This window comes from Camellia sinensis, chromosome 15 (genome assembly GCF_055761805.1).
Source record: "Camellia sinensis isolate YWXY chromosome 15, ASM5576180v1, whole genome shotgun sequence".
In the NCBI taxonomy this organism is placed as follows: Eukaryota; Viridiplantae; Streptophyta; class Magnoliopsida; order Ericales; family Theaceae; genus Camellia; species Camellia sinensis.
Window position 1 is genome coordinate 79,954,959 of NC_138975.1, and position 16,828 is coordinate 79,971,786.

General features: G+C 35.0%; 2 protein-coding genes across 2 annotated transcripts in view; one reads left to right on the forward strand and one right to left on the reverse strand.

The window, feature by feature from the left end:
• LOC114291055 (ABC transporter C family member 12) overlaps positions 1-16,828 on the forward strand; it is an 81,426-nt gene that overhangs the window by 19,246 nt on the left and 45,352 nt on the right. Inside the window, 9 exon segments of the mRNA XM_082909623.1 lie at positions 2,976-3,032; positions 5,252-5,317; positions 6,875-6,973; positions 7,800-7,877; positions 8,698-8,832; positions 10,660-10,766; positions 10,861-10,954; positions 14,780-14,947; position 15,377. Of these exon segments, the coding sequence (XP_082765749.1) occupies positions 2,976-3,032; positions 5,252-5,317; positions 6,875-6,973; positions 7,800-7,877; positions 8,698-8,832; positions 10,660-10,766; positions 10,861-10,954; positions 14,780-14,947; position 15,377 (805 nt within the window).
• LOC145813725 (uncharacterized) overlaps positions 1-16,828 on the reverse strand; it is an 80,364-nt gene that overhangs the window by 6,270 nt on the left and 57,266 nt on the right. The gene's annotated exons all lie outside the window — the stretch shown is intronic.

Genomic DNA, 16,828 nt, shown 5'->3' on the forward strand with positions numbered 1-16,828 from the left:
CATGATCACCACTACTAGAAACCAATGCAGAAGATGATAAAGAAGAGGACCCAGCAGTGGATTGTGCTTGTCCCAATGAAGAGCGTAACAGCCTAGAATAGGCATTGGCAGCTGAAGGTAGAGTGTCACTGGCAAGAATCTGATCTTTGAACCCTCGCAACTCAGGATCTAAGCCAGAAAGTAAAGAAGCCATCATAAACTCCTCCCAATGTTGTTTCTGGGTGGTCACATCAGTAGTGAAAGGTCGATGCTGCAGTAACTGATCCCACAAAGTCTTGAGACTACTAAAATAATCAGGGAGAGACCGGCCAGATTGACGCATAGCAAAAATCTGTTCATATAACTCGTAGACCCGAGAGACATTACTTTGATTTGAAAAAGACTCAGCAAGGGAGTCCCAAATGGCCTTAGAGGTATCACAAAATTCCACGGTAGTAGCAACCTGTGGTTCCAGACTATGCTAAATCCAACCCATCACACAAGAATCCTCACAACACCAATCATCATAATCCTTATCATCAGTAGGAGGGAGTTCACTAATATAGCGGGACTTCTTCTTACCTCATAAGAAAATCTTGACAGCATGGGCCCAAGCCAAATAATTAGCACCATTCAATTTCTTTGTAGTGATAGATTTAGGCATGTCATCATCTTTACCCATAGTTATAGCCTTAGCCTCAATCTCAACCATAATGATCAACCAGACTTGCAAACAGCCAATACCCACACCCACAATCACCAATATAAACACAGAACTAGCTCAACAACCAAGTTTAGACCCAAATAAGACCAACACATCAACTCAACAGTAGCAATCAATAAAGAGAGGACAAATATCCCCTGCTAGAAGGGTTTTAACCCTTATAGAGGAGCCTTCAATAGGTAGAACCGAAGAACACAAGCTGACTGGACCAGAAACAGCCAAAAATCAAACAGAATATCAACCCAACAGGAGTAAAACGACAAATTAAGATCAAGGACCCTTGGAGGGGTAATTGAAACTGCATAATGGATGAGGTAAATAGCCTAAAGGGGAGGGAGGTGAATAGGCTTCAATGGTAATTATACCATTCAATTGAAATTTCTATGATAATTGTTAGGAAAGATAGTAAACAGTAAATCAAAGCATCCACATGAATGCACAAAAGATTAATAGAAAAACCAAAGACACCTTTCCGGTTAAGATAATACACTATTCAAAAGATTAATACAAGACCGAAGTTAAGTGACTTATAACTAGTACCTCAGATGCACGCACTTACCACATTTGAACTCTTGTAGTCCACGAAAACTCATTTCCTCCCAAACACAACGAATCTTATAGCCACAACCCACATGCCTTTGAAACCCTTTTTCTTGAATGTGAACTCATCTTCCATGGATTTTGCAAAATTCGATCCTTGTTGCAACATCTCTAACCAATGGCAATCAATGGTGCACTCCGATGATTTTCTCTTTCAACTCTTGTTGCCTTTGGAGAATAACTAAGACACCTCAATTTTGTTACAAATGGTGATGAGGTGAATTGGAAGAATTTCGGCATAGCTCCTCTCTAAAAGATGAACGCTTCGAAGAATATAGAGAGGTTGGAAAAACCTTTGAGTGCTTGGAGAGGTAAATGTGGAGTATCCTTATCATGTGTTTCTCTCACCGAGTTTCTAGAGAACCTCCATTTCTTTTCTCTCTGTCTCTCTCTCTCTATATATATAGAATGTCCATCTCACAAATCTCCAAGACGAGGCCATTTGGACTTCATAGATTCTACAATAAAAGCTTTATTCATGACTCCATAGATTTTACTCCATGATTCATGACTCCATGTGCCATGTTCCATGATGGCTTTACCCCATCCTTCCATCCACGTGTAGGGAAACATTCATTACATTTTCTCTACTCCTAGTGAAAGACAAATTAAAGTTGTGTCATAAATCCATCTTTACCTCATGTTCCTGTGAAATCCACCTTTGTTTTTTCACCGTACGGCTTTGTCTTCATAGGCACGCGTGGAGACATTTTTATAGAGAATATCAATATCTTAGCTTCAAAAGGTGTCATAAATATGATAAATAGCTCTATCGCTTGGCACTACAACAACAGTACCAGTAAACATTTCTACGGTACCTGAATAGTGTCATCGCTCAAGCGACTATCTAATGTAATTTGAGCAATGTATGTGGGCTCACGTTTTATTGAGTTGAAGTCCACAACTTGAGCAATTGATCCACCTTTTGAGCGATTGCTCTTTATCCTAGGCTAAGGTGTTGCTCTTCTAGTAGGAGAGACACTTTACTGTTTGTGCCCCATCTCGCTTTGTTAAGTCTTCCAGGCACATTTACAACTCACTCATGCATCTGCAAAAGTACAATTGAACAACCAATGCTCATTTCAAACAGAAATTGAGTCATTAACAAAAAGTTTTGTCCCCTGAAATTGTTATCTCCATTTTCTATGATAAAACTTGACTCAACCAAATACCAATACATATTTACGTAGACTAAGTGTTCTCAAATACAAATGAAAGGGAAACAATACATGACAGTGTACCATGTTTGTTCTTCGAAATGAATCCTGCATAATAAGTTAGAAACTCAACACAACAACACAAGTGAGTATGTCCAATGTAAACATCATATAAATCAAATCAAAGCAGATTAAACAAGACAAGTAGAACCTATAACAAAACATGTGAATAATCAACACAAAGATTTGTCCACGCAAATTTGCCAACCCAAAAAAACTAACAGAGCTCGTATCATGTGCATTCATTATGGTTATTTAATTTTGTTGTAAAGTATGGCTAGAGCTTGCATTACATTTCTTCAATGTAGTTGTCCTAGGACAAATAGTCAACCTTGGTGAAATTTTTATTAATTTGCTCTTTGTTTTTCTTCATATTTTGAAAATCTTATGATTCGTATGATAATCACTTATATTATGTTTGTTGTCTTACTCATCATTCTTCAACAATCTTGTAGATTGGGGATGATCTTTCTCAGTTTGTTGGGCCAGTTTTGTTGAATCATCTCTTACAGGTTAGTCTTACCATTCAAATGCATAGTGATGCATCCCATCTTTGTTCCTTTGTGATCCAAGGCCCATAAAAGGGCCTTTGACTTATTTGTACACTAGCAAATTACTCGTGCCTAAGGCACTTACGACACAATTTGATCCCAGGCAAATTAAACACCCTTTCATGCCTTTGACCAATCCTAGCCCCCACAGCTGAAACCAAACCAACCACTACTAAAACCCAGATAAACCACCAGACTCTTGAAATCCGGTTTAATCTGCCGCTGATGAAAAAGGCTGTACCATTGCTTGACATCGTCAGCCATCACTGCTATTGTCACATCTACTACTATCACCTAGTTGTTGGAAAAGAGAAATCACAAGTAGAAGAAAAAGACGAGAGTTCAAAAATTAGAATTTAGGGCACAACCAATTATCAAGTAATTACTAGAAATTTAGGTTTTACAATTTAGGAAAGTGGATGTTAGTATTGAGTTTAATTCGACTCATTAAAATATTTAAATGAAATTTTATTATCACATATGGGTTTTTTTTTTATTATTATTTATTTTTTATGGAGGAGAGGCCTATTAATTTGAAAGAAAATATTAAAAATAGTTTTAATAATTGATAGTAAAATATTAGTATTTGAACTAAGAAGATACATTAATTGTTAAATTCTAAATTTGAAATGTATAATTCATTTTCTACATAAAAGTTTTGGAATAACAATTATTTAAGAAAAGTGAAAAATTAGCATATATCAAAGAACCCGACACATAATTCATGTTGAAAGGCCATAAAATTTAAGAAAACTTGAAAATATTGCCTTATAAAAGGGTTGAAAGTTGAAAGTGAACAAACTACATTAACAGAATTGAAAGCAAGATTAATCCTACATTCTAACCAATTGTATTTCATAGACATTTCAAAAAGTGATGAGTTTTATTATATAAATTTTCAATATAAAAGTTTTGGAATAACTACTATTTAAGAAAATTAAATTTTTATTTACTTTTATTGTATACATGTTGAAAGTCTGTAATTTAAGAAAATTTGGATCTATTGCCTTATAAATCAATTGATCAATAATATCAAGATGAGTCTAGATTTGCTAAAGTTGAAGATCGCAACTTCACTGTGAAGTTGACCCATTATAGGACAAACTTGGACCTACTTCGGTAATCTAAACCGTTCATCTCATACAACTAACAGAGAAAATTATCCATGCAAAAAATCAATTTGATCCAACATCGATTGTCATACCATTATATTGTTTTTATCCATATGACATACATGTTTTTTAGAATGGACTGTTCATTTGTTATAATATATATGCGATTACTTACGTTTGATCAACCAAATTTTTTGCATGCATGTTCTTCTCTACTTATCATATGAGATGAACGGTTCAAATTATTGTGATGAGTACAGATTGGTCCCACAATGCACCAACTTCATCTATGGAGTTGAGATCTTCAACTTCAGGAAATTCGAACTCCATAAGGACATATTTATATATATTTTATAAATTCAAAATTCTATTAAAATTGATTAAAAACTTTCAAATCCGAATAACTAAAAATGTTTTGTAATAATCTATTTAATTTGCTGAATTAACAAATTTGTTGAATTGGCATGGGTAACTATAATCTATAATTTATATTTGTACCAAAAAAATTAGTTCCTAAAAATTTGCTTTTTTATCAAATTTTATAGTGCTTAATACTTTCCTAAAAGTATTCATTTTAATCCTAACACAACCAATAATGCAATATGAAGCACTTCCACTTTGCTTTTTGAGATATAATATGGATCTTGTAATTCTGAGCAATTTTTCAAAATTCCATATCATCTTATTGATACACATGCTTTTTGGATGTTTGTCCATCTCCTCTTTTTACTTTTTTTTTTATTATTATTTATTAATCCCTTATAAAAGATTGTGCAAAAATGTACCTAAAAATAGTTTTGTAGCCAATTAAATCATTCACAGTTAGGAACACTTATATATTGAAAAAAGTAGGTTGAGCTCATGAAGTCAATATTCACTGAAATAAGAAATTATAATATATACTTACTGGGTAAGCTCATAATTTCTTTATAATACTATAAATCTTGTTTATTTTTTTCCCACTCTTGTGTTCGCCCTTTACTTCTCATTTTTATGTATGCAAAGGATGCCATTTGAGCTTTATAGTTTGTATTTGGCCTACAAAGTTTATGATACTACTGATTACAGTCAATGGAACGAGGTGATCCAGCATGGGTTGGCTACATTTATGCCTTCTCAATCTTTGTTGGGGTGGTATGATTTCTATCCTTCTTATTTTTATGAAGTATTTATGTTAAAAAAAATATGTATCAGATTTATCTCATATTTATTTTTCTCAAGGGAGTAAATTGCTCTTCCTTTAGTATTTCTTTTTCTTTTTCCTCCTTTGCATGCTATTAATTTCATTAAATAATCACTAATAAATATTACATGTCATTTGGCATTCTAGAGATATCACATGTACGGGTTTAGTATTAATTATCTGGGTCATTTTTCTTCTTTAATTTAATTTCAACTAACATCACAAAATTTATTAATTGAAAGTAAATTCAAAATCCACTAGGAAATACAATATACATAAAAAAGAGAGAGGAAATCATTCGAAACAGGACCAACACCGGCCAAAGATGTGGAGATGCCATTGACAGCCATCACATTAGTAGAAGAATGAGGAGAGAAAATAGAAATAAGCAAAGAAGGATCATTTTCCATATGGTGTGTAGCACCTGAATCAAATACCCAAGTGGAGTGAGATGCGGAAGACAAACCTAGAGGTGAAGAGAGAGATAAATCATTAGATGAATTGGGATTGATCCTCTACAGATGGGGGCAGTAGCTGAAAATTCTGTCAAAGATACCTATCCTCTACAGATGTCCAAGATACCTATCTCTGTTGCTGCCCAAAATTCTGTCAATGTAAAAGTTTAGGACACTGAGCCTTCCAGTGACCTTTCTGGTGACAAGAACGGCATTCATCCAAATGTGAATGAGTGAATGATTTGCCTTGTGTACTAATTCGATGGCCAGTAAACAGTGTCTAAACTTTTTATATCATGACCATAGGATGGGCTTGGATTGAACTTGAAATTTTGAGGAAGAATAGTATCTTGCAATTATCTTTTAGACTCAACATCATAAGGCATACAATTAGGTGTTTCAAATATTTAAAGCAATTACTCATTTGAAGTTGCCAGAAGCTGTCTAAGTCTTGAAATGGGAGATGCACCCTAAAAGATATACGAAAATGGCAATGAGACATGAATGGGAAGACAATCTGAGACGTTTGTTGAAAAATAAAAAGGAAAGGGAAGAAAGAGATCTATATTCAGACGTTAATGATATTTGACGTTTTTTTGGGAACTAAGTGAAACTCGGGCTCTTTCCGAGGACTTAAAATTTCTTGGGAGAAGTTTTTGGAGGTTTTATCTTTCTTTTATTTTGACTGTGCAATCTAACCCCTTCCAGACCCCCATCAAATAGAAACTAAATTGGTTGTAGTTTTTATTCTCTTCCACAATTTATTAATTCTGTCCTTCTATTTATGTTGTTGAATATTGAAGTCACATTCCACAGTTTTCTGATGAGAGCAAAAAGTTCTAGGACTGCATATTCTTGAATATGTTATTTTGAATGTTCTCTATGCTGAACATTAAAATGCCGTTGTTAATCTTTGTTACTACAAGATTTAAGAAGTTGCTTTCTATAAGCATTCTTTTCTAAGATGATTTATGCCTAGAGTACAACTGATCATGGAAGTTGTACTTGTAGTTTGTGATCATTGCATTGACTAGATGATTTTCCATGGTTCAGTCAGTTGGAATGCTTTGTGAAGCTCAGTATTATCAAAATGTTTTACGTGTTGGTTTCAGGCTAAGATCAACTTTGGTAAATTCTCTTTCTCCAATAACAGTGTTCAGATCTGCATGTGGTTTATTTCTGTATTTCTCTTTCAATTTTGGTTGTTTTTTGTATCACCTAACATGTTTCTTTTACTGCATTAGCATTACTTGTTTGACCCGGGGCGGCGACAAATACAAGAAAACCATCAGTACACTACATACCATATCAGATTTTGGGGATAAAAACTAGATTTATATAATCGGATTAGGGGTTTCTTCTAGCATACCGAGGGCTTGGGTGGAGAGTTTGAATGAATCTGCTTGTGGCAGAAGTTTGTTCTCTATTCAATTTACATCATCTGGCATGTCTATTTATCAATTTTTCTCTAGGTTTTGATATGAACATACCAGGATTCTTGAGCATGTCTTATGCCTGAGGTTTAAAACTTTCTGATTTTTGGTAAAAAACTTTGGCTCAAGGAGGAGGCTGAATGATATAGTTTAGAAAAGTCAATGACCAAGAGAAGAAGTATAAGATAGAAAACAGCTGGTATATTATTCTAATTGTGTGATAGGTATTTTATTTATTTTGGTGAGAATGGCGCTCTTGAAATAAGTAATGCATCTCTTTTACAAGAGGAAGAAAATAAAACTCTACGTAAACTGTGGGCCCTTCAAATGCCAGAATAGATATTAACCATGGTCATATTATTAGTTTTCTCATGAAAACTTCTTGATCATATTTCCCTTTTTCAAACTTTTGTGATGCCTGACCCAGACACTTGTCCAAATGCTGTCAAATATAGCTCACAAAGAATTTTCATTTCCCATTTTTAGATGTCAATGAAATGTTGATCAGTTGTTATGGTTGGTGATATTGGTAATGTTCAATGTAGATTCTTTTGGAGTTCTATGATGTCTTGCCAATTTGAAAGATAACAAATTTGATGACAACCGATGCTAATGCACTTCAGGCATGCTATTTTTAATAATTATGCACATGCACACAACCTCACATGTAAATAAACCTTATTATGCCCAATGCTAAATTCATTATGCTTTTATATTATACTCTATTTGAGGACACTACAAGTATGAAATTTTGATGAAGTTTTGGGAAGTCAGACAATGGTTTGTCCTCTTTCTATTCTGAATAATATTATGATATCATCAATTTCACCATGACTGTTTCCAAAGAGAATAAGTTGACAATTCTCAATTGTCAGAACTTTTCATGGGACTTCTCTGTATGTATGAAGAAAACTAGTGATGATTCACATGTAATTGCATTATTTGGGAAATGTGTCTGCAACAAGTATGCCATGTCTGAAAGTATACGTGTCAAGTAAAAAAATTCTTGGATTTTCATTTTTTTGAAATTCAGCTGGTAATTTTTTTCTTTCCAGTCCGTTGTTTTTTATTTTAAGTTGGGAATCGGAACCTAGTTGGTCTCTCAAACAAAATATCAGGGGCTCTAGTCCCCTTGTCTTTTGAATACAAAATAATAATAATATTAATAATAATTTTGACCTTATAGTTTTAAAATGAAGTCCAATTTTCTGTCCCCCACCAAGGGTTATAAATCTACAATAGTACAACTTATATAAAAAATTAAAGACAATCTGCAATAATACAGACTCGTTATAGTTAGAAATTTTGATTTGCAAGGTATGCATTTTATGATATGACTGACTTTGGTCTATACTTGATTTTGGTACCAATCATGTCTGCATATTTTGGTAGTCTTTGGCAGTTGCTTGGATTGAATTATAAACTCGTATGTCCTTTGTTCAGCAAATATGCCAACAACTTCATGGTTTATGGTCAGCTCCATTTCGTATCATTATTGCTATGGTTCTTCTTTATCAGCAATTGGGTGTTGCATCACTTCCTGGTTCCCTAATGTTAGCTCTAATGTTCCCCATACAGGTAACCATAGTTTTTCCTGCTGCTTTGAAGCTGCATATGGGTTTTGTCTTAATGGTGTGTTGCATGTGATGATCTTTTTCTTTCAAGTCTTGTCATTACTTATTAATGTTGTTTCTGACTTCTTCTTCTTTTTTTTTGTGTGTGTGTGTGTGTGTGTGTGTTTTGAAAATTTTTGGATTCCATGTACTTTGAATAAAATCTTAACCATCTTTTTTGGTTGACCGTGTTTAGCATTTTCTATTCCCATTCTATTCTGTTTAGGGAATGGTTGTTAAATGGCCTCAGCAGCTAGGAAGGCACCCAGAATTTCATAAGCACTCCTCTTGTTCATCTATTTGAATGTTTTTCTGATATTATACTATTTTTGATGATTTAACATTTCAAAATATTTTAAGGAACAAAAGTCATGCTTGTGTGAGTGTTCTTAAATCAAGGAGCTACAAATTTTAGAAAGAGATGAAAGTTAGGCATGGCTCAAAATGAAATATTGGGGGGGTTCTAAAAGAAATAATAGAAAAAAGAAAAGAAATAAAGGAGGTAGGAGTAGTGTGCGTGTGTCCACGGTTTTGAAGTAAACAGTTCAATTAAAGTCCAATTATCCAATCTACTAAATTATCATACTTCTGTATGCTTCAGTTTAATTGTTTTCTACGTCTAAATCTGCTTTATTTATTCATTTGAGCTGATAATATTATCTCTATTATCTCTCTATATTCAACCTTAATGCCTTATTACAAAATTCAACTGTCAGTTTATTTTATGGAAGAACCCCTGGTGTCTTTGAAGGCAGATATAGTAGTAATACTCCATAGGGGCCACCACCGCCCTCCCCTCCCCTCCCCCCCCCACCCCCACCCAACCAAACTTTTGGAAAATTGCATTTTGGCCATGCAATTTTGAATATTTATAAAAGAAGTTTGTATTTTGGCCCCTTCAAAATATATATAGTTTTACTCCAACCCTTCAAAATCTAAAACTTTTTACTTTTGCTATCCTAAATTTTAAAAAAAAATCTTTTTTTTTATGCAATTTTTAGTAATTGTAGAATACATTAGTATTTTAGTCACCCCAAACCTTTGACAAATCTCATACTTTCATGTCATTTTTGAGTTTCTGTAAAATAAATTAATATTCTGATTTCCAAAATCTATATAATCTTATTTCAATTCCTCTAAAATTTAAATAATTTTGCTTTAGCCCCCCCACCCCCTTGCACAATTTCTGCATCCCCCACTGAGTACAGCATACGTCTTTGGTTGGAGCTAAAAGTACTTGTTTTAATATGGATGACTTTAATTATTGTAGTATGGTTGTACACTGTGTTGAGATTGAAGAAACAAGTGTTGTGTAGAGACAGAACAGTCAGACACACTTTTCATCAACATCTACTACAGAAGAGTCCCATACATGTAATAGCATTTTGTAGGACTTAAAAGAGTAAGCTTAATCTTATTCCTAACCAATTTTCTTTTTGGCAGCAGATGTCCATTGACTGGTCCACAATGGCCAATTTTAACTTACTCTAAATGTGATTCTTTTATTCAAAAGTTATATTGATGAGCAGAATGGGTCACTTTTAGACCTCAGAGTGCTTTTAGTTCTATGCTTTTGAAACCTGATTAAGTTTAGGGACCATAGGAAATATTGCAGTTAATGTTTGAGCATTGAGATAGATGTCACAAGATCTTGGAGATATTAAGGAAACATTGTTCTTTATTTTGTTCAGTGCCCATGAATTTAAGATTTATAACTATTTTACTGTAGTCACTGTATCTTCCACTCTTTTGCTCAGAACTCTTATACATTTAATTTATCTTGTGGGAACAGACATTTATCATAAGCAAAATGAGAAAACTGTCAAAGGAAGGATTGCAACGTACTGATAAGAGAGTTGGGCTGATGAATGAAATCTTGGCTGCCATGGACACTGTGAAGTATAGTTTAATCTTTGCTAGGTTTTACTTAAGCTTATGTACTACTTTAGGCTGTTAACAATGATTATTTTGATTTTATGCTAAACTAATTCAGATGTTATGCGTGGGAGGAGAGTTTCCAATCTAAAGTTCACAGCATCCGGTTTGATGAACTCTCATGGTTCCAGAAAGCACAGCTACTGTCAGCGGTATGACATGAATCATAATCTTGGAAACCATCTTCTTGGCGCTACAAATTTTGCAAATGGCACCATAATTTGTGATAAGTTTCTTTACTGTTGTACTCTCTACAATTGACTGAAATATTACATTTTTAGTAGATGTGCCTGCCCGTTTGCATTAGTGAGTTCTGAACTCGCTTTAGTTACTTAACATCTTATAGGACATGCGGTGTAGAACCAAAAGACGAAGAATGGCATAACCAAAAAATAGGGTTTTTAGTCAAGAAGAATAAATAGGGATTTCACTCCGAAAATGTCTCTCAGAAATCAAACTCAACATCCAATCATTAATCATCAAAGTCTAGGTATCCAAACTACTACATAAAAGGCCATATATGTAGGCATAAGCACCATCTAATTAGGAAACTATGGAATTGGAAACTACTAATAAAGATACAAAATCTTTTTAAATCATAACTCCGAATAATACCAAAATTCAAAGATTCTTCAATTTATTGTCATCCAATGCCTTTATGGTCCTAGTCAACATGGCTGGTATTAATTGTTCTCTTTTTTGCCCATGGAGTGTTGAAGCGAGGGGTATTTAGACTTAAAACTTAAGGCTTATCTATTACATGCTGGTAAAGGGGAAAAGTGTTTTAGTATTAGTGGAGGCAAATCCCAAGTTTAATGGCTGAAGATGTGTAACAAACTATACTTACAAATATATTTATGGGCAAATTCCATTTTACCACCTTATGGTTTGGCTTCACCCCGTCTTTTAAAAATATGCCACTCACACTCACATGGTTTGGGACAAAAATGCACAGTTAACAAAATGTTAACAGAAAATGCAAAAGATCTTTATTCCCTCCTCACCATGACATTGTCTTCCTCCCCTTTCATTATAAAAATCATCAAGAGGCTAGAATTCAAATGCGACAGAAAAGCAAATCGGCCAAGGCTGCAAAAGGGAATGTGATGGCCCTAAGAAAGCAATTAAAAGAATTTTCTAAACTAGTGCTGCACATATATCCTTATCAGTATGGAAAGCACCATTTTTCATCTCAACTTAGCACATGTAGAGCTCTGTATCAACTCAAGTTAAGTTAATAGAAACAAAACCCTTTCTCTATTGATCTTATGGGACATGTTTTTGCTCACCTGGTGCAGGAAACTTCGGCTCAGCACATGGAGCATAGATTAAACTAAGCATAATTTGGGGTTTTGTACTCATGAAACACAAAGTTTGAGACTTTTCTATATTCATCAAGATCTATCTTAAAAAAAATAAAATTTAAAGCACAAAAACCCAAACTAATTACAAATCTCTTCAAAGAGCTTTAGACTCCAAACCCTGGCACCTTGGGGTCGTTGTATATGATCTTGAAGAAATTGCAACAGAAAGGAAAGGATGACTATAGGAATGAAGATAGAGAACGGAATTTTTGTTTTCTTAATGGTTAGGATGGGGTTGGCTTGTGTTCGACCAGTTGCAATCAATGAACTCATTCAATTTCATGGGGCATCCAAACATCCAGAGATTGAAGTGCAAACAACCAATTAGAGTTCTCAGTGCTTATATTCTGATGGTCACATACCAATGCCCAAACACAGGAGGCCAATTTAGAAGCACTTATCATGCAATTCTGATTTAGCAGGGGAAGAGGTCGGGGGTGGCTAGGAGGTTGGGGAGCAGAATGGGAGGAGGGACAAGGATGGGTCTAGAGGAGCCGCCGGACGCCGGGGGGGGATTCGCCCCCCCAAAATTTCAATAGTTCTCACCCTCAAAATTATAAAGATTCACCCCCCCAAATTATGTACATTACAAAATTTAAAAAATAGTTTCTAAATCGAGTTTTATCAAATATTGATCTATTCTATTTGTTATATGTGTTATTTGTTATATTTCAATATTGTTTAGAGTTAATTATATTCTTCTAGTTGTTCTTATTTGTTGGTATTCTTTTCTGTTTATATGTCATTTTTTTTTGTTTTTTATATGACATTCTTGAAAATGAGTTCATAAATTTTAATTTCGCTTATTGAAATGAATTATCATGTTACTCATAAAAACATACATTATCCACTTTTTTGTGCTAGTATAAATCAAAATTTAAAATTTTATAGTACTTTTTTCCAACGAAAAGTTATGTGTGTTTTTGCCCTCCCAAAGTTCAAGTCCTAGATCTATCCCTCAAGAGAGAGGTAGTGGCGGAGGAGGTTAGGTAGTAGTGGAAGAGGAGGCTAGAGGGGGTGGGACGGGTAGGTGCATCAGGGTTAGGATTTGGAAGATGGGTAAGACAATATCATCAAATTCAAGTTTTATTGTAAATGACGTTCAATTGGTGGAGGAATCAACAAAATAATTAAGATCTTATATTATTGAGGCAAACATAATAACAAGAAAATTAATGAATGACGTCCTTGCAAAATTGTGCCAAACCCCTAAAGTTTGAGTTCGGTTAATCTGTGACAAAAGTCCATTACAATTTCCACAGGATTCCAAGAATAATGTCAAAAAATGTAATCATAATGATGAGGCAGTAGGATCGAGCCCTTGAGACTACAAATGGATCTCACAAATGTGAACAATAAATTTCAATGTGAAAATAACCAAGAGGGCTTTGATGGTTCGGGCCTGTTAGCGGGGGAAGAGAAAGCAGAGTGAGACTAAATGGACCCGGCATATACAATAAGTGAGGCATAATCAAATTTTGTTGTCTCGGTCTCAAGCGAGAATGTACTCTTTGTGGCCTTCTTTGTAGGAAAGGGTTATAATATCAAGATTGACCCGTTCTCCCTTTCCCTTCAACATGCTTTCTACTTTCACCTTCCTTTTGGATCGTCGTTTGTGAGATCTATATAATGGAATGGACTTTGGGACAGTTAGCTAGTTGTAAGCTCGGTAGTCAAACCAGAGGGTTAGTTGTAAGCTCGGTACTAAGACTAAGATAAGCCACTAAGCGATTTCGGACAGAACTTTTGAGATTTTTCTTGAGTCTTCTCTTTAGAAGTGTAAGGGTCCAGGATGAGAGCTTGAGCCCAATTCTATCAAGCCAGAGCCCCTAGTCAATGTCTCTGGGTGTTGAAGGCAGTGTCAAGGCAGGAAAAGAAAAAGAAAGAGTAGGGTGAAGCAAAGGGCTTTTTCCTCAATAGCAATATATAGGAATAAATAAATAAGACAGTCATTCCTCTCTGGCAAGACTTGGGGTCAAGGCATCAAGCCACCTATATTTATAAAGGCTATCCTGATATTGATTCAACCCTGGAAACTCTAGATGTCTATCAACGTGCTTATGCTACTGGATGGATGATACTCACATGGATTTCTTTGTAATTTCATCAATCCATCTTGCTCTTTCCCCAAGATCATATACAATTTCTGTGCATGTGTAGAAGACTATATAAAATTAGCATGACACTGAAATATATATATGGTATCGATTAAAAATGTTCACCTATTATTACTTCTTTTTTTTTAAAGCCATTGCACTTTGGGCCACCCCCAAGATTGCATATGCATCTATATTTGCACATAGAATTACTTGCATATCCAGTTCTATGCTGTTATATAGTACTGCATTTGATTTATCTTTGGGCAAGACTATAAATATGTATAGTATCGTAACCTGATTCATCTATTTTATGACTCAATGTTCAACTACAATTTGCTTGTGCTTTACAGAAGTAGACTAATTGCATTAATGATTCAAAATTTTGTCCTACCTATTATTTTTATAATCTTTGAATGGATCAGCTTCTCTAAAGGCTATTTGTCGACCATAAGTGATTCATGACACTGTTAATCTTGTTAAACGCCATTCTTAACTTGATTTTTTTCTTATGTAGTGTAACAGTTTCATACTAAACAACATTCCAGTGCTTGTGACAGTGACATCGTTTGGGATGCTCACTTTTCTTGGAGGAAATTTGACTCCTTCGAGGGCTTTTACATCACTTTCTCTGTTTGCAATGCTACGTTTTCCGTTAAACATGCTTCCAAATTTAATAACACAGGTTTTGCCTTCTTCAGCTTGGTTATAATTTTATTCAGCGTACAATCGAGACTTTGATATTTTGGATACTTGAAAGTAGAATAAGCAAATTAATCAATTTATTCAATATGTAAACTGTGCAATATGTTATCCAATATCATTTTCTGCCACCTCCTAAACTATCCATTTTATTCAATTGAGGAGCCATGATCGGCTTGGAAACTGAACAATTGAGAACCGCATCAAAATGGTATAGAACTTTAGGAGCATTTTCAAAATGTGTTAGGTCAATTGTCTTGAGCTTGGGATCCGAATGTCGGATTTGAAAGTTGACAGCGTTGACTCTCACGGCCTTGCAAATATTTCATGAAAAGTTTTCTAGAATCTTAAGATAATTAGGCACTTAAGGGATTTCGATTTGAAAGCAAGATAGGAAGGCAAAAATGGTTAGGGTTGAATTACACCTTGATATGGTAATCTAAGAAGCAAGTACATGGGAACTGACAATTTTCAAAAAATTACGGACATGGCGGTGATAATGATTTTTTTTTTTAAATATTTATTTACAAAAATTATAATAATATTAATAATAAAAGAAAAATAAAAATAAAAATTACCACTAATTTTAACATGAAAACAGCTCAATCTACAATTTAAAATTTGAAATATCAATTAACATATAAAATGGGAGCTTCTATTTGCACACCTCCTATTCTCTCAATTCACACCATTATGGGAGCTTCTATTTGCACACACACGTTCTACTCTGTGCACACACTTAATGATGATTATTTTTATTACAATTTTATTCCTAAGTAAAATTACTATTATGGACATCACACTCAATTCAAATAAACACATTTGGAAGTTGAATGTCGAAAAAATAAAAATCAAAATCAAAATTCTACTGTCGAAAAAAATGATAATTTTCGGAATGGTACTTCCGAACAAGTTGTTTATTTTTGCAATACTACTTCCAAACAAGTTATTTATTGCGAAGGATGTGCATAGAGTGTAATGGGTGTGTGCAAATAGAAGCTCCTCACCATTATCCCAATTTTTTTTAATTACCATTGTATCCTTTAATTAAATTACCTACACACCCCTTCCTCCGTCTCAACTCACCACTGCCGGCTACCACCTCCTCCCAACCCCGCGACCGCCGACTGCCACCTCCTCTAACCCCACCAGCACCGGTTGCTACCCCTCACCTCCAATAGCACCATTCCCACCCACCTCAACCCCACCACCGCCGGTTGCCATCTACCCCACTTCCACTGCCTCCCTCGCTGCCCTTTACCTTTGGTACCATCTTTCTTCTGCAACAACTCTCCAACGCCTCCTTTGGCGAACCCTTCCCATTGCGACCTCTTTTTCTCTTCTTCACTTGCTCGCTCTCTCTCTCTCTCTCTCTCTCTCTCTCTCTCTATTCGATTGATCATTCATCGATCTTAGTCAATCGTGAGGGTTGGGGGTGGCGGTCACTAAGGCTGCGGTAATGGCGAGGTGTGGTTGTAGAGGTGTCGGAGTGGGGCGGAATTGATGCAAGGAAGGGTTGAAGGAGTCTGAGGGAGGAACAGTGGTAGTCGGGATCGGTTGTGGAGGGTGGATGAGCGCGTGGGTGGGTCACCGGATCTGGTGGTGGCTGGGTTGGGGGTAGGTAGGGTTAGGGTATTTTGGGCATAAAGGGTGTGAATTGAGAAAATATTAAAAAATGAAGATGGTGTGGAGGTGTGAACTAGAAATGGTGTGTATTGAGGTAAACTATGGTGTGTAAATAGAAGCTCGGCATACAAAGTACTATTTCATCAATCATGACCCATACTATCATAGATCTCATAAGCATTTAGGTTCTATTAGGACAGAAAAAAAATACCATACTTAATTATGAAAAAACCCAATG